At 38.5% G+C, this 18493-nt stretch overlaps 1 protein-coding gene across 1 annotated transcript in view; it reads left to right on the top strand.

Moving 5' to 3' along the window:
• The window catches only part of SMARCAD1 (SNF2 related chromatin remodeling ATPase with DExD box 1), a 47464-nt gene extending 29539 nt beyond the window's left edge, over window positions 1-17925 (top strand). Inside the window, exons 10-24 of the mRNA XM_075090835.1 lie at window positions 4508-4710; window positions 5955-6045; window positions 7285-7384; window positions 8898-8957; window positions 9215-9290; window positions 9759-9894; window positions 10899-11036; window positions 11312-11407; window positions 12275-12392; window positions 12653-12774; window positions 13911-14099; window positions 14969-15087; window positions 16020-16202; window positions 16935-17044; window positions 17517-17925. Of these exons, the coding sequence (XP_074946936.1) occupies window positions 4508-4710; window positions 5955-6045; window positions 7285-7384; window positions 8898-8957; window positions 9215-9290; window positions 9759-9894; window positions 10899-11036; window positions 11312-11407; window positions 12275-12392; window positions 12653-12774; window positions 13911-14099; window positions 14969-15087; window positions 16020-16202; window positions 16935-17044; window positions 17517-17578 (1803 nt within the window). The 3' untranslated portion in view covers window positions 17579-17925. The remainder of the gene's footprint in view (window positions 1-4507; window positions 4711-5954; window positions 6046-7284; window positions 7385-8897; window positions 8958-9214; window positions 9291-9758; window positions 9895-10898; window positions 11037-11311; window positions 11408-12274; window positions 12393-12652; window positions 12775-13910; window positions 14100-14968; window positions 15088-16019; window positions 16203-16934; window positions 17045-17516) is intronic.
• Window positions 17926-18493: the final 568 nt, after the last annotated feature.

Here is an 18493-nt window from a genome sequence, read left to right as displayed (position 1 = left end):
ATTACTCATATTCACAACTTAAAATCACACGTTACTTTCTGCGGGCAGGAGGCTTGGAAGGGTGGTCTCAGGTGCCTGTGCTGTAGAAGCAAGCCCAAGCGTGGAGCTGGGACAGAAGAGGAGGTGTGATGCCCAAATGGGAGATGCCAGAGCAGAAGTTCGTGAGGAGCAAGTCTCCCCTGTTGGGAATCAGGGATCGTAACACAAGAGGAGCAGAAGGGGATGCAGGGGTGGGCAAACTAAGGTGTGGTCAGCAGAAAGCAGGGCTGTGAGGGCTAGGAGGAGAGGGAGGGAGAAGCACCAAGAGTATGGCTGGCTGTGGAGGGCAAGGCGAAGATGAGGGTTCAGCACAAGCTGCAGGGCAGGGTGAAGAGGAAAGTTCACCTCCCTGTGTCTTGGTCTGATGTCATGTGTTAGGTAGTTTTTGTGCAAGGGGTCAGTGTTCAGCGATGTTTTTCTTATCATGGTGCAGTCCTGCTCTGTACCGCCTTCATACTCTACACCTCCTCGGGACAGACATGCATTAGTAAACTGACAGCTGTTAGAGATAATTCCCCTTATACTGGGTCCTTTCCTGTGTTGGCTTCCCACCTTCTGCTCCTGTTTGCTTTGGGGTCCTGGTGACACGCCACTGGCACACATTGCGGGCCAGCAGGCAGCATGTTTTCTTCCTTGATGGAAACACTTCTGGGCACCCATTGCCCTTACTCCTCACCCTCACTCCTCTAACTCATTTGTGCTTAATTAGAGTGCTTTCTTTTCCAGACTCTGGGAATTGGCCGGTGTTGGAAATGGCAGCTGTCAGTGCCCTTTCCTCAGCAGACGGGCATTATGTGAACACAGTCACATAATGGTAATACCTGCCTGTGTTTAGTGTGTGTCAAGAAACGAGGGCAGAGCCAAGGCTGGCTTGAGAAGGAGCCCAGCAGAGCTTTTGGGGCCTGGGGGAGGTGTTCTGTCTCTTGGCCTGTTGTGTGTACCCAATACAATGTCACACTGCCGCTGGTAAATGCGGGAGGATGAACTGGAGGGAGTTTAATGCTGTTTAGTTTCTTATTTCAAGGTTTATAATTGTGAACTGCTTGAATTTTCTTTTAGTGTAGAAACATATGTATCTGTATGAAATTTGCTGTATTCTCTCATTTCTCTCATTCACGGTATTTTTCTATCACAAAATAAGCCATGTGTTTTAGCATTTAAAGACTTTATACAAATTAAACCATGTCTGTTTTTTAAAATCATAAATTCTTAAGGAATACATGTAAGTTAAGCTAACACAAATATTAGAAATTCTGACATAGTATTATATGCTATGTACTGCAATAGTATATGAGGTAGGAGATATAAACTGAAGGGAGGGTAGCTTCAGCTTTTTTATCTCTCACTTTGTTTGGCTGCCCATGTACAAACTGCTATGAAACCCAAACTACCAGGAAAGGCGGAAGCACCTTGCAACCAAAGCAAACTGAAGGGAAGCAGCAAATGCATCAGGCTAGAAATGGGAGCTGCTTAAAGTGGAACTGGGGTTCCCTGACCGAGGTTGAGGCTGACTTTCATCCTTAAGCAGTAAAGTGAAATCCTAAATCACCTTCAAGTGGTGTAAGGTAAGCCCAGGTAGAGCGTGCTGGCGTGGTGGTTATGCACCGTGGGGCCTGCTGCAGCCTGGGACTCCAGTGGACCTTTATTCAAAGCGTGCTGTGGAAGCTCATGGGTTCAGTTGTCCATGATGGTCTAACATTTTTGGACCTAATTTGAAAAAAAAAAAAAAAGAACCTGGGAGGATGTCAGAACCTCTAGTAAAGCAAAGGCCACCCGGGGATCTATCTGCTTTATGCTCTGCACACAGGGTAACATCGTGCATTTCACATGTAAACCGGTGGCTGAGGTTTTTCTTGTTGTAACTTGGAGACGAATGCTAACGTGCTGACACAAAACTATAGAATTTCTGTTAATAACAGATGGTTTCATTCTCCATGCCTTTATTTTTAGATTACAGGATTTATATTCATGCCAACCAAAGCTTTAGGCATCAAAACAAATGTTGAAATTTTTTAATCACCTATTAAAAATCATGTTCTTTGTGTCTCTCTTTATTTCTAAATAGAGGCATCTATTTAGAAAACTTCTTCAAGTGTTGACATGTGTGCCTTAGCCTGGTTTAACCTATGAGTGTTGGTAAACTTTCTGCGTTTTGTTTAAAATGGAAGGAAACCAAAAACACCCAAAACTCTGACAGCAAGTTGTCAGTAGAGGGCATCACTGCCATTTTTTCCCCGTTTTTTGAGTGGAGGCATAACTTGCTTGTACACTTCAACTTAACAAAGCTTGCTTTTACTCTGCAATGTGGCAATATTGATCAGCTACTTAAGACTTAATAGCTGGGTCATATGACCCCTTCTGTTTTTTTTTTTTAAGGAAGGAATTCTAGGAGGAAATCTTGTGCTAAATTTTAACAGATCCCTGATTTAAAATCCAGAAAAATCTGTGGAAATTACTTCTGTTTTGACAAAAGAATGGTAAATATGAAGGGTCTTGTATTCTTCAATTCTTTCAATCCATTAGTAAAAAAGGAAGATGTCAGTTCTTTACAGTGAAATGACTTAATGCATAAATACATGCGACAATACTGTAGTTACACATGCCCCCAGTTACTGCAGAAATAAATTTATTAAAAGGTTTTACACTTTCTGCAGATGGCCCTACATGGAGTCTAGGAGAAGCTGATGGGCCTGAAAGGCCTGTTTTCACACCACTTCAGGCTTCTTGGCTCTAAAATGGAGAATATCCCCACTGTAGTGAAGATATGAAGTTTAGAGGAAGGAAATACAGAGTAATTAGTGTGAACTTGAGGAAGCAAGTGGTGGAAGTAAGGCTTCTGTGTCAAAATTGATAAGGCTTTATAGTACAAAAGGAAAAACTATGAAAATTTATGTTTTAATTAAAGGTGTGGTGTCACATGGTAGATCTGTGGTTGGCACAAGGTTGTGAGAATGAGACTTGTGAGTAGCAATTATCACAACAAAAAGATCAAGAGCTCCTGGAGAAGGCATATGTCTATGATTGTAGGAAGGATTGTGACATGGAGCCATTATTAAAAAAAACCAAACCCAAACAAAAAAAAACCCTAAACCACAACCAAAATTGCTGCTAGATTAGATGCATCTTCTAGCAAGCATGAGTGAAGCAACTTCTGCTCTTAGCAGTAGACTCAGAGTACAAAGTGGTGGAGGAAGTTAGCCTGATCAAGGTGGGAACGTGTGTTTTGAGAAGAGGAAATGATGGCAGAGCAGTTACAGCAGTTAAAGATCTCTTCTCCACTAAGACAGGAGGAAATACCCTATTGTGGGTTAGGGAGTCACATTAATACTGAATGTGGGCTGATCACGTGGCTTAGCTGTAAGCTTTTGATCCAAACACTGGTGTACTTCACCTTTGTAAACCAGGTGCAGTCAGGAGTAGTGGACAGGGTTTGTGTTAGCTTGTATTTACATTGAAATTCTGGTATCTTGACTTGTTCTCTGCCAGCTTGTTTGCTATGGCATTTAAATGTATTTGTGTGTTTCGTTTTGGCTTTTTTTTTCCCCCTCCATAAAATGAGGATGTTACTGACTTGAAATACACACATGCAAAATAATGGAGCAACTGAATGGTGCTAAAACCTTCTCAGGGTGATGATACTGCCCATGAAAATGTATCGGCAAGTGCTAATGACCTGGAAGATCTGTGTAAGTTCATGTTTCGCATATTTCACAGGAGATCAGGTTCATTGCAAGAGAAAAGAGTTTAGGTGAGTGTTAGCTTAGTGAAGAAACTCTCCTCCAACACGGAAACGTGAAGAACTGAAAAGAATGAACCAGTTCTTGCTGATCTCTTGGGTCTGTCAGTACTTGGTGACCACAAAAACCCTGACATACTTCTGGGAAACTTCTTATCCTTTAAATCTTTTTTTTTCCAGTCTGCCTAAGTCTGGCTTGAATGTGCCATTTGTAGTACAGTTAGAACTGGGACTGAGTAATGCTGAGCTCCAGACAGATTCACAACAAATTCTTAATGGCTTTCTTCATAGGCTGGTTTGTCTTGATGCCTGTGTTATGCTTACATCTTTAGTATTTAATAGGGATTGCTTAAAAGGAAATCTAATGATAATCAGTACCTTTTTTCTTCCTTTTGTGGTTTTGTTCTGTTAGTGGGCCTGGCCTTCAAAGCTTGTTTTGCGCAGTATGTTGCCTCCCCTTGAGGATTTTAAGAGTTTAAAGCTCCTATATTTTACATTAGAAACTCTTCAGAGAAGTGCGAGAAGCTGTAATGATGACCTTCAGTGTAGATTCACGCAGTTTTGCAGCAGACCAAGTCTGTAAGGAGTACTAAAAGCTTTGAGAGGAGATTGTGCTGCTGTTGCTGTCTGCTACTTGAATTAGTTGCTGCCTGGAGCAGCTGTGGATTTTCACCGTGATACCTTTGCTGCTATTATCAGTTTTCATAGTATTTTTTTATTATTATTTTGCAGTTCACAAAAATGACTAAGACTACTGGTTTGTCAGAAGACATAGTGTGGAACTGCAAGATACTGCTGAAGGAGAGGGATGTGGTTCTAAAGCTCATGAATAAATGTGAAGACATTTCAAATAGACTGACAAAACAAGTAACCAAGATTACTGAAGATGGAGGATGTGGATGGAACATAGAGCAACCCTCAATTCTGAATCAGAGGTATCTTTCCCTTTTTTGTACTTACAAGGGTGTCATATAATAAGGTGTACTTGAAGACTGGGATTTTCAAAACTGTAGTCTCTGAAAGCAGAGTTGCAAATGTTTGACACTTTGCAGCTCTGTGAGCTAGACAGTGATGTGCAGCACTTGAGGGAATCCAACAGATGTTTTTAAGTGTATCAGGAAAGCTGGTGAGAAGGATAAGAACATAAAACTGAAGAGATATGACAGTGCTCAATACTTTGTTTTACTTGCTCTGGTTTTTGATTAATGTAGAAGCCAACCTTGAGTGATGGGATCATGAGCTGTCAACTTATTTCAAACAAAAGGCCAAACAAAATTGCTTCAGTAATGGAGGACCTTACATTTCAAAGATACCAAGTTGAAATGAATCTGGACAAACTTGTGAAGTTATCAGGTGGACTGAAGACCTTGGTCAAAGTACAAAATGATCTGACCCTCTGTATCCAGTGGGAAGGGCACCAGGGATGTGCTGGTGGGGGAGGGATTTATTTCAGAGAGGTAAATTGGTAAAGATCTCCAAAAGGATATTGGGAATAGAGAGCGAGCTTAGGAGGAATGGAAAACGGGCATTATCCTAAGGCTTAGGAAGCACAGAGGTGAAGTAGGAATGGCTGGAGTAGCAACCTGGATTAGGCTTGGAGGCTGTTAGTGGTAAACAGCAAAAGGACTTTCAGCTGTGTTAAAACAAAACCCAAGAGGAAGAGGGAACTGTTTTGAGGGAGCTTCAGTGATGTTTCTTCTTTGGCAAAAAATGCTGAACCAGGTGACTTGCTGTTGAGTGTGTGTTGCGGGTTTTGTGTGTTTGGGGTTTCGTTTGGTGCCAGCACCACCAGTAACTGTACAACGGGGCACACTTAGTGATGCAGCTGCGCTAAATGCCATGTAACTTTTTTGTGTATTTTAATAATTAGCAGTTAGATAACTGCTTTTAACTGGTGGTGGGTCACTGATTTTAGGAGAAAGGTATTTATTTTAGCACTCACTTTCATCTTTTAAGGAATATGAAAATTCAGATAATCTACTTAGAAAGTTCAGAAATGCTCTTTGGTATTCAGGTGGCTGATGAAATAGAGTGTGTTTTTTCACTACACAAGATCTGGAGTGCATTAAAATACAGACAATGTTAAACTTCATACTTATGTTAATCACAGAATGATAAGTTGTGTTTTATGGAGAAACAAATAAAAGATGGAAACACATTAAGCTTGATTTCTTAACAGTTTGGAACTCAAGCCGTATCAGAAGATTGGTTTGAACTGGTTAGCACTGCTGCATAAACATGGATTGAATGGCATATTGGCTGATGAAATGGTAAGTGTGAAACTGATTATTTAACAATTGTGAGAAATTCTGCAAAAATGACTGTTAAATGCTTTTGTTTCCTAGAAGCACCAAGCAGATTATAAATAACTTATTTTAGCTAATATAATTTCAGTTGCAAACAGTTTCTCCAAATGTTTAAAAGCTGCTGAGTCCTTAGTTTCAATTTGAAAGTCAAAGGTAGCCTAAGATTCATGGACACTGATAATTACAAATCACATGGTGCCTTCTAATGCAATGGAAGCAGTTTCTACCAGAACAGATTATCCTCAAACCATTAATTTTAATGGCTCCTTGCCCATAAATATAATTCATTCTACTTGTCGAGCATTTAGCTGTAGTGAGCCCCTGTCTTCTACATTTCTACCTCAGTTTTAAAACAGGTAGTTAATGCAGAAAAAACTAAGCTGGTAGAAACCTTTTCTGCTTCTCCAACATTTCAGCCATCTCTTGTCATTATGCTCCCTGTAAATTTTGAAATAAGAGAGAAAAGCTTACGGGTTTGAGGTTTTGTTTGGTGCTGACTCCACCAGTAATTGAACAACAGAACAAACTTAGTGATGCAGCTCCTGAATGTGTTGTCAGTGGCTTTTAATCCTGGCTGCTGTTCATCTCATGACGAACCATGAGTGAATGGATGGGTTTGCTTTACTAAGACTTAGGTGGTGTTTCTCAACTTCCATGTGTTTCGTATTCCTAAGAACTACATTATGTGCATATTTTGTGGTAGGTAAGATAAACATCTAAGTCCATGATACAGAAGACAGGAAAGTGAGTACTGGCAAAAACATAGGCTTATCTTTAAGGAACCTGATTTCCATATTAAATTCCACTTCAGAAATAGGTAGAATATCCTGTGTACAACTGGCTGAAATGGAAAGAAACAATTAGTTTCCAAGTAATCATTTGTGTGCAGCACTGTTTCAGGAAGGTAAATTTTTGAAGATGATGTGAGGGAAGAACTTGAACTAAAATGAAAAACTTCATAAATAGAGAAGTTGAATCCCTGATGCTGAAATGTTGAGCTGAAAAGAGAATTGAGTTTGATCGTGATTGTATTTAAGAAGGAATTCTTCTGTAAAACAATGCAGTTAAACAGAACATTTTTTCTATGCAGATTTGTAATCTTTAACATTGACTATACTCTAATTGTTTTATGAGTAAAAAATACTATTATGTTCTACAGATAGAAAATTGTGTTCAAATGGATTTTTTTTGTGTGTGTCTTAGGGTTTAGGAAAAACAATTCAAGCTATTGCATTTCTAGCTTATCTCTACCAAGAGGGCAATAGGGGTCCCCATTTGATAGTTGTGCCAGCTTCAACATTAGGTAAGTTACAAGCTTCAAAATTATTTGTTAAGATGCATGGGCAGACTGTGAAACAACGATAATTTTGTGAAAGAGAACTTATGTTTTCTTATGGTGATACTTGACTCCTTTAGTAATTTGAATTGGAATGCAAACCATACTGAAGGCATGCTTGTTCTGAATTAGACCTAACGTGGATTTTTTTTTTAATATGCTCTGTATGCTTCACAAAAAGTAAAGCTGCTTGTTACAATTTGAACTTGTTTAGCAAAGTAGTCTTTTTACTTACTGAATATTGGCTGAAATTCCTAGTCTTCAGGCTGTGCTTAGGATTAGGTTTCACGGCATTTGAGACATTCAGTGTCTCTTTCCTTTTTGCTGCACAGAATTTGTCAAAGCAGATCAAAATCCTAAAACAATGAGGCTGACTGTCTTTTAGTTGTGTGTTTTGATTAATAACCTCAGTTGAAAGGAGGAAGGATATGGTGGAACAAAATACATCAGCAACGCTGATGAGTTTGAGCAGAAACTAGTTCTCCATGGAGATAAATTTGGTTTTATTGAATGATTATAGAAAGGAGAAATTAGCAAGTTTAGTTGAGAAAGAGAATGCTGCTTTTAATATAAAATACTTGGGCTTTAAAAATTTCTCTTACCACACCAGAAAAGCTTCTGGTTGTTCATAAGTTTGAAATTGTCATTTTCAGTGTGCTTTTTTAAAATCCACTAGAACTCATTTTTTTAAATAACTCTTAAAAATGCATGTTACTTAAAACCCAAGGCGTACATAAAGGTGTGAACAAAAGTGCTTTTGTGAAGGGAATTGTAGAGGCTGCTGAATGGTAGTGGCAGGTTGGCCCAAGCCATCCAGCACGGGGGTGCCTGGGAAGTATGGTCTGCCTGCAGCTTTCCTGACGCTTCTCTGGAGGCATCTCCTCAGCCCTGAGCTGGGTCTGGCCTGGGTCAAGTGGCATTTGCCAGAGACGCCCTTCTGCTGTGGTTTGGGGTCAGCGCTTGTGTTGGCTATCATGCAGCTTCCCCTTGGGCATGGTAACGTCGCCAGTGGCTGCTCTGCTGACTGCACACCTGGAGCGGGGTCGAGTTGTCAGGCTTCCTTGCCTGATCCCAGAGGCACTGTCTGTCCTGGAGAAACACTTCTGGATGCAAGTACTGACAAATGAAGTGATTTGTTTTCTGAGGAATTAACTGTCTAGGAAGAAATCAGGCTGAAAAGTTAAGCGTTGTATTATTTTTACCTGGTGGTTACAGGCCATGCAAGGTCTGTTTCTGTAGGGGTTTAAGGTGCAAGCTAATTAAGCAAGAATTACTTGAACCCCATTTGTGGGTTGTTTTAGTTTCCCTAAATGTTACTGTTTTTCCAGCATTTAGACAGAAAGTTTCTTAAATTTCAGGAGAATTTAAAGGGATTTACTGTAAAATCAGATGTTTGGTTTAATGTTGAGGTATGTCTGAAGTTAATAAGACATAATAAAGTATAAATAACTTGGTTTTTTATTTTAATGACGTCTTACAGATAACTGGATAAGAGAAGTTCATCTGTGGTGTCCTGAACTGAATGTCCTTTTTTACTATGGTGAGGAATCTAATTTAGAAATTAATCCAATAATACAGTTACTTGCACTGTCAGCCTAAGAAAATATTAATTGATCATGGAAGCCTTGTTTTAAGACAGTGTTTTGTTGTCTTGTATATATGTGGTTTTTTACATATTTAAAATGTAAAAATGTGTTTAAATAGACATATTTATTGCTGAATGTATTTCTATGTACTGTCTTAATTTTTGTATATATAGAAGTATATGTAATTGTACTCTGTTTTGCCCTTTTGTAGGGTCCCAAGAAGACAGGAAACATCTCAGGGTGGACATTAATAATAAAGTTGTTGATTTCAATGTGATTGTAACTACGTAAGTACAATAATTAAAAAACAAGTGAGATTTAGTTAGCTCCTACTGACCTCTAGCGGTACAACCAATCAAATGATGTTTGGAGGTTGGTGAGATGGGAACTTATCTTTGTTTTCAGGTAATGGTTAACTAGTGTTTTATTAATGTATAACAGATCACTATGTAATAGATGCTTTAGATATTATCTATTAATTACTTAATACTTGCTATAGAAACATATACTTTGTAATAGATTTGCACTGGTTTAGTACAGTATTACTGAGAGGACTGGCTCATCAAGTAACCTATAGTTATTTGCCAGTAGTAAACCGTTATGGCTTGTTACTTCTAGGCAGTTTTACTTACTACCCCTCATGTATTCTGTGCATAACTCTTAACAATTTTAGAGGATTTAATTTGATTGTGATAACAGTATGTTCATGTTAAATTTACTTTTAATGTGTCTTTCATGATACCTTTCTCTGACAGATACAACTGTGCAATTAGCAGCTCAGATGATCGAGGACTGTTTCGCAAGTTAAAACTTAACTATGCAATTTTTGATGAAGGTCATATGCTCAAGAACATGAGCTCTGTACGCTACCAGCACCTTATGACAATTAATGTAAGAAGTTTAGTTATTGTTGTGATAGAGAGGCCAACTGGCTTTTTTGTTTTGTTGTTATGAGCTGTGGGAAAATAGAGTATTAACTATAAAGTGCATATACACATAATGTTTCCTACAGAAACTACAGTTTGTAAGTGGATATAAGCGTTGGTGTCATCTTAGGAATGGATCCTGTATTGTGAACTCTTTCAGGGAGACAGCCTCCCAAAGAAATGTAATAAATTCCCTATAGTATCATTATAATGATGGTAGTGATTCAGTTTCAATATTACGCAATTTTCCAGTTCTATCCCACAGTAGTAAAGATTATAAAAATGCTATTTTGATGACTGGTGCTGAAACATAGTAGTACTTAAGGGTCTGCTCTGATAGGACTGTGCAAGAAAAGCTAGCTTAAAAATAATTTTTTCTTGTGGCTTGCAGCCTGAGTCAGCAGCATTTTGAAAAAGAGAAAATTTGAGTACAGCTTTTTCTCTGATTATTGTGATTTAACACCATAGTATTCATACCCTAATAATATACTTATGGACAATTATTACAACATGTTTTTTCAAGATCATCTTTTCATCAAAAGCCTTTAAGAAGCTGATCTTTAAGCTGTACTTGCAATTCAAAACTTGTGCACAAGCGCTATGTGACGTTAGAAAAGATATGTTATGAGAGCACCAATTAGCACATTAGTTAAAACAAATAAACAAAAACCCAAAGCAAAACAGAAAAACCCTAATAGAGCCAGGAGGGCTTTTCTTATATCTGAATTAGGCTTTTTGAATAGTCTTAAATTGATTTGTGCTCAGTTCCCCGCAGATCTGCAAACTGCTTTGCTGGCTTAACCAGGAAATAATTCCATGAGATGTAAAATATATATTAGGTTTAAATAGTTATAATTTAAACCAAGTTCATTCTCTCAGTTCTCAGTAGCTGTGTTGTTTCTGCCAATATTCATTTTTAACCTGTTCCACTAATGTTTATCACTGCTGTTTTCCACTTCGGACAAACAGGCAAAGAATCGCTTGCTGCTGACGGGGACTCCGGTTCAAAATAATCTGTTGGAATTGATGTCCCTCTTGAATTTTGTCATGCCGCATATGTTCAGCAGTAGCACAAGTGAAATCCGAAGGATGTTCTCTTCAAAAACAGTAAGTATTATATATTCTTGATTTTTTTTTTTTTGCTAGAAGGCTGCTGTTGCTACATAACTTCTGTTTTATTGGTATCTTATGGAAATAGGTAATGTCTGTTTAGTTTTCCAGATTTTCATAATCACAATTTAAACTAAGAGTGCTTCATAACAGGATATCTCAGAATACTAATGGTCCTGTTCTGGCTCGGTTTTTCAACATTACAATAGTAAAGGTAGTGTTACAGCTGAAAACTTCACACTGTAATTGAATTCTTGCAATATTTTCCTTAGAAGAGCGCTGAAGAACAAAGCATATATGAAAAGGAGAGGATTGCACACGCAAAGCAGATAATAAAACCATTCATCCTGAGAAGAGTAAAAGATGAGGTAATGTTTTATCTTTTAAAATAATGGTTTAATATTATCAAAAATCCTGGCAGTATTTGTTAATTCTAATACTAGAACTTAAGGTCAAATTCTGTCAGTGCTAGTTTTAGCTGTTTATCTAGGAAGAGCAAGAAACTTGAGCTCTTTTTCAGGAGTTTGCAAGTGAAAATGTGACCTGCTGCAGCTTTGGGTTTTGATGCTTATTATTTGCTGACCATTTATAGTTGGGAATTTTAGTTAGGGAAGATCACCGAAAGATGATTCGGCACACTGCTAAGCGATGAGAAGTGAGAAGTCCTCCACATTATCCACAAAAATATTTGTGACTTTATGGTAATAACATTTGATTTTAACTGAAAGGAATAAGGCAATGAATGTGCACGTATGTATTTGTGTATATGTATGACTAGAAACACGTGTGTTAGGTTATTTTGCTATCAAAATGTTTCTTTTTCATTCTAAAGTCTAAAACCTATTTAAATTCTCCTATTTAGAATTGCATATATATGAGAGAGGGAAAACTTAATAGTGATATGAAAAGTGTTTCTGTGTACTTGCATACTTTAGTAGTCAGTAGCTTGAAGAGGATATCTCTGATCAGCAGGGGAGTAGGTTACAGATAATTGTATTATTATTTCATGCGATTTTGGAGAGTGCAGCCTATGTAACTTGATTTGGGGGTGAAGTATAATCCAAAACAAGTTCTGAATAAGTTGAACTGCTGGCTCAGCAAAATTGCAGCCAATGAAAGGTGTTGGGCTGGGGAGAATGAATAGAGTTGCTTAAAAGTAGGCTTGTAAGATAGTACAAAATTACTGACCATTCACTACAGTACAGTTTTTACCTGGTGTGTTTTTATTTTGCCAGGTCCTTAAACAGCTACCTCCCAAAAAAGATCTAATTGAATTATGTGCCATGTCTGAGAAACAGGAACAACTATACTGTGATCTCTTAAACAAGCTCAAGAAAACTATTAACAGTAATGGTATGTGAGGGTCTCATTTCCTTTTGCTGGACTTTTTTCATGCCCACACATATGTCAAATGTGACTACAAAGCCCTTGCTTTGTAGAAATGTCCAATGCTCATAAACCGACTATATCCCTTCTTGAATTTTTCTTAAGTTCAGGTAATAGGTGAAATGTCAAAATCAGTTCTTACAAATAAAGTTCTTCTGAGAGACGAAGATGTGTCAGATAGGCACCTATGTACTACTTCTGAATATATGTTGTTTTTTTGCTTACAGAGAAAAACTCTGATATGGGAAATGTAATGATGCAACTCAGAAAAATGGCTAATCACCCTCTCTTGCATCGCCAGTATTACACAGCTGACAAGCTCAGGACAATGTCCATGCTTATGCTCAAGGTAAGGTGATGAGATTCAGAAGCAATCGTTAATTTCTCAGAATTCTTAATGCCACTTCAATAGGTTAATTTTTTTTCCTTTTGTCAGTCCTCTGGTCAAAAGTGTGTCTTTGCAAACCTTAATTCATTGTTGCTGCTTTTTATTTCTCTGCATCTATCCAGTGCTCCAATCAAGCTTTGTATGTGTTTAACACTGATTTTTGTATCAGATACGAGAATGGAGAGAACAGTTGTGGGACTGCAGTCATCTCCTTTTCATTAGCTCCCCCTTAACACCTCTTCCCTCCACCCTAAAATTTAAAACCAAAGTACATAAGAAAAAAATCTTGGCTGGGCACTTGAGTTTACTGTTATTTTCTGAGTAGCAAGAAATCTAGGCCATACAGAACTAAAATAAGTATTGATCTGTTGAGGTTTTGGGGTTTTTTGTAATCTGGCTGGGGTTAATGCCTGTGGAGTTTGGGGAAAATTCTTGCTTCCTTCTAAAGTATGAAGAAAAAAAAAAAATTCTGAAGGTGCAGCAGGTCCTCTAAGAAAGTTGCAGCTGGCTTTGAATATCTTTAGCTTTGTTTTAAAATAAAGCCAGTCAAGGCTGGGGGGAAGGGAAGAAGTGACCCATTGGTTTATGAAGGATTTTTGTCCCTTTTTATTCCTACTCATACCATCGTACTCTCCAGATGTGGCTTTTCTTTTCCTCTTTCTTCCAGGCATGACATCCCTCTTCCCACCCTACATCTTGGGCTGGGCTTCCCATGTCTTCTACCATCTATCCAAGGATTGGACCTCCCTTTTAGGGAATGTGTCTTCAGGGGAAGAGGTCTGATACAGGGGTAAAAGGTCGTAGGGCTTGATGGGAACTAGGTAATTGCTATGGAGGTTGAGCATATACTTCTTAGTGTTTGGTAGTACAAGTTCTTGTAAAAGCTAAATGGCAAAGTAATGATCCTCTACTCTAAACCTGGGGTTGCAGAATTCATCTTTTGTTGCTTGCATGAGCCATGCTTTGGCATTTGTCCATGTCTAGTTGTGCTACTTTGTTCTTTCAGAAATTTTGGATGTAATTGTGTGGTGATTTTATTTCTTCTTGTCCATCTGGTGAGATTGTGTTGCATTATTTCCCTTCATTTTTGCTAACAGGAACCCACACATTGTGATGCTAACCCTGACCTTATCTTTGAAGATATGACAGTAATGACAGATTTTGAGCTGCATTTGCTTTGTAAGCAATATTCTCACGTCAGTGACTTCAAGTTAGACATGGATCACATCTTGGATTCTGGAAAGTTTAGGGCACTGGAACGCATTCTCTCTGACCTTAAAGAGAAGGTTGGTACTGCAGATAGCTGAAACGTCTTTTCCTGTCCACCTGAAGGGTGGCTCTAAATAACTGATTAAATTAACGTCTGCTAGCTGTGTATGCAACTCAGTTGCTTTTCGGTGGAATATTAGTGTGATTTAGTGCACGTGCAGTACTGCAAAGCAATACTTCCAGCTTTTAATGGGCAGTCCTGCCTACGCATGTCACTTTAGAGATAGCTGAAATAACCTTTCCCATTTTTCCAAGTTTCAGAATATTCATCCCTAGTTATCACTACTTTCTCAGTGTACAAAGGGCTAGCATAATTTTCACAGCTCATGAACTTTGACCTTCTTTTGGCAATTGAATAAGACTGTATTACATTAGAATAATCACGTATGTGTTAAGCCAGCGTAAAGGTAAGAAGTCACTGTTTTGAGTCATAGATTTAAACTGGCTTATTTCATAAATAAGCATGTACCATAACACTTCAGACTATCCTGATTTTGCACAAGTGTGTGCTGTGCATCTGCTTGATTATTTCAGAAAGAGTGCTACTGCTCTGTATACGGAATATAACTTGAATTTTAAATGAAAATATTTCGTTGATGTTTATAGAGTAGATCTGTCACTGATGCATTTGACACGTGATTTCTAGATTGCTTGAGTCACCTCTATTGCACTGACAAAAGGTGGGTTAACGCAGCAAAAATACTCGATACAGTATCTCCACTGAAAGTCAGTCCTGACTTGATGAATTTCAGCTTAGTCGTTCGGTTTGGAAAAAAAGGGCGTCAGTCAAAGAAAAATCACATATTTGCACCAATAAATTGTTTGTGTAGTTAGTTATCCATAACTGACATGTTTTAAAACTCTTGGTTTGCTTTGTCATTTCCAGGGTGACAGAGTTGTATTGTTTAGCCAGTTTACTATGATGCTGGATATCTTGGAAGTTTTCCTAAAACACTGGCAACATAGATATATTAGGTTGGATGGAAAAACACAGATTTCTGATCGGTATGTGACCTTTTTGCTGAAGATGAGAGAGAAAAAAATGGATGTGTGTGTGGAGGGGGGAGGTGACTTAAAATCCTTACCTTTGTTTTCCAATGTATAGAATTCTGGGGTCACTGGGCATTGACTGTGGAAAGGGGTTTAATGTTGGATTTCAGGTTGCCTTAGTAATGATGAGGCTGAAAGGTGAATTTTACATGGTTGGGTTATGGTCTTAGCCATCAAAATGAAAAACTTGTGTCTTCAGCAGTCCATGGTGTGTTTCATTTGCTATGTGTCAGCATGCCATAACAAAAGCTCACCTGCAGATATTCCTTGAAGTATAGTATATCTGTTACAATAGGCAGACAAGCCTGTTTGTTTCTCTAGGACAAACCATTTACTCTGTCCTTCACAGCTGAAAATGTTGCAGTGCTTTTCTTGTATTTGAGCTCTGCTGGTTTTTCTGCTGTTTCCTGTTCTATGATTTTTCAAAAAATTTTATTTAGATGCTCTTTCCTTAGTTTAAAAAAACTGTCATTCTTTGTTGTGGTGTTACTTCCCACTTACAGCTGAAATCTGTTACTTGCCTTGTATGTGTAATTAGTACAGAAGATGTCACGAAGCTAAACTTTCCCCTGCCTTCCCCTCCATTTGTTTCATGTGTGTCAGCCTTCCCTTGTCCTCCAACTTGCTCCTGTATTCTGTGATCTTCCAAAATCTTTTTCCAAGCCTCTCTTTGTTCCTTGTTATTGATCTGTCACTCTGTTTCTCTGGTCACTGCTGAGGACTGTTGGTACCCTTTTTCCTTCTGCATAACATCTGTACTTTTGAGTGGCTTTGCGATGCTGCTGTCCTCCCTTTCAAAAGATCATAATTCTAACTTCTGTATTCAACTCTGGAGCCAGTGTGGTGTTTTCTCTGAGGCCTGATGCATGTGTTCTTGTGTTCTGCAGGATACATTTGATAGATGAGTTCAATACAGATATGGGTATATTTGTATTCCTCCTGTCAACCAAAGCTGGTGGTTTGGGAATTAATCTGACCTCAGCAAATGTTGTTATTCTTCATGACATCGATTGCAACCCATACAATGATAAGCAAGCAGAAGACAGATGCCATAGAGTAGGTCAGACAAGGTAAGACTTTTTAATTGTAATGCTTGGCTTTTCATGGAGGCAGGCTTTCAAAGGAAGCTAAAAGGGCAATATTTTTTTATTTAAAAATTCCATTTTAAGCAGAGACTTGCATAAACCAGCTCTGGGTTTTGCGGGAGCTAGGTAATTGTAATCGTCTTAGCACATGTTACTGCCAGGACAAACGGTATTTACATTATCTTCCTTTTTCTAGTTCTCTGTAACTCTCAAATTCTCTATAATTCTCAAACTTGTGGTGCTAGGAACTATTTCAAGGCAGATCTGAAGTCTTTGGGACTGTTTGGCAAAGCTGTTCTCTTCAGGAGACTTCTAAGCTCTAAAGTGCCACCCTATCATAGAGAGCAAAACCGTGGACTGTTTGAGAGTCCTCTGTCAGATAAGCTAACGTGAGCAGTAGGATATGTTTAAGAACTGGTATTTCAACTGTAGTGTGGGATGAGGGGGAAGATGAGTCGTTTCTGTCAATGAATATTTTTGTGACCATCCAGACTTTGTGGTTGCTGGGAGTGCAGGAGAAAACAAGTTTTCTGGCAGTATGAGGCACAGTTGGCCCAGACAACAAGTAGAAACTCTTTGTATTGCCCTTTTGTTCAGTTCCTCCTTCTTGTTTTAAACTGCTGCCAGCTGAGTGAAGGCAGAGCATCCTTCCCTTTTGCATTAATAAAAAAAAAAAAAACCTATAAAAATGGATTTACCCTATGTTGTGGTTTTCAGAGAAGTAAAAGTCATAAAGCTAATCAGTAAGGGGACTATTGAAGAATCCATGCTCAAAATCAGCCAGCAGAAATTGAAGTTAGAACAAGATATGACTGCAGCAGATTCGGGTAAGTCTCTTAAGGATGCCCCACCCCATCAAACATTCAAGGTCAGGTTGGACGGGGCCCTGAGCAACCTGATCTGTTTGAAGATGTCCCTGCTCACTGCAGGGGGGGTTGCAGTAGATGACCTCTGAAGGGCCCCTTCCAACCCAAAGCATTCTGATTCTATGATTCTTGCACATAATGATGTCCGCTTAAGTGAATTGAGGTTCCTGCAATATATTCTGAAAAAACAAGGCTCTTGATGCAGACAAGCCTTTTTTGCTCTCTTTTTTTTTTTCTCCATGTTACATAAACTGGAAAGATGTATTTGTGCTGATTGTTGTTCGGTTTGACAGGAAGTGCCCTCTGAGCCTGACCCACAAATCAGTGACAGACTCCTGCCACTAGAGGAGTTGGTACAGTTTTGGGGATCTGGATTTTTGTCTGTTCATATGTAATATTTTGAGCTGTACTAACACTTGTTTTTATTCCTCAGGAGAAGAAGGAACCATTCCAGCAGATATAGCCACACTATTAAAAGCTTCGTTAGGTCTCTAAAATGTAAATATGTTGTGGAGTTCAAAGAAGAAAGGTGATGATGTACCCCCAGGACTCTTACCTATGGCCATGAGTTTTATGAACATTTATAACTTTTTGTAGTTTCTTTACTGTATTCCTCATGGTATTGAAAATTTTTAACACCAATAGCATTCTTTTGATGCTTAAGAGCGTAAATGGCCCAAATGTGCCAACATCGGATGCTGAATAAACATTATTTTACAGATCACTTTTCAAAATGGGGACCTAAGTAGTAATTGTCTTAACAAATCTGCTACTGGTTAAGATTTGTCAGTATTTTTGTAATTATTTCTACCTCCAAATATATATATAAACTGTCTGTTTCACTGGATTACATGTGTAGATTTTTTTATGTGCCTTATTTGACAATGCTCAACTCCGTTTCTGCTTGTTTTGGTTCATTTGATGTACCGTACTGGTTTTGTATCAACTTGTTCAAATAAAATTCCATAGATTAACAAAATGTTTTCATTTTGTGGTTGTGGGGGTGGAGGGGGGAGTGTGTGAGTGATAACTTGCACGTTATAAATCAAATAGGCAGCTTTCAAACTAGGTGAAATCTTCCATTTGAACTGACTTGGCTTTAGCCAGCAGTTTTTAATTACTAATGTTTCGTTATACTCTAATCACAGTTGTGTTAGGGTATTGATTATAAAAACAATTCCTGCCGAATTGCAGCCTGGGTGGAAAGAGTTCTATTTCTCTGTCACTGCACTGGCAGAGTGCAGATCTGGTATCTACACCAGGAAGTGCCCTAAACACAAAGCTTACGTCTTGCTCTCTTCGTGAAGTTTCAGTGAATTTTGTATTCATCTCAGTGAAATGAAGTGCTTCAGTGGTATCAGTGATGAGGTGTGCCTTCACTGGAAGCTTATAATCTGCGGGCAAGGATGT

This window comes from Phalacrocorax aristotelis, chromosome 4, assembly GCF_949628215.1.
Source record: "Phalacrocorax aristotelis chromosome 4, bGulAri2.1, whole genome shotgun sequence".
Lineage (NCBI taxonomy): Eukaryota > Metazoa > Chordata > Aves > Suliformes > Phalacrocoracidae > Phalacrocorax > Phalacrocorax aristotelis.
The sequence above is the reverse complement of the archived record's forward strand: the minus strand, read 5'-3'. Positions and strand labels throughout refer to the sequence as shown.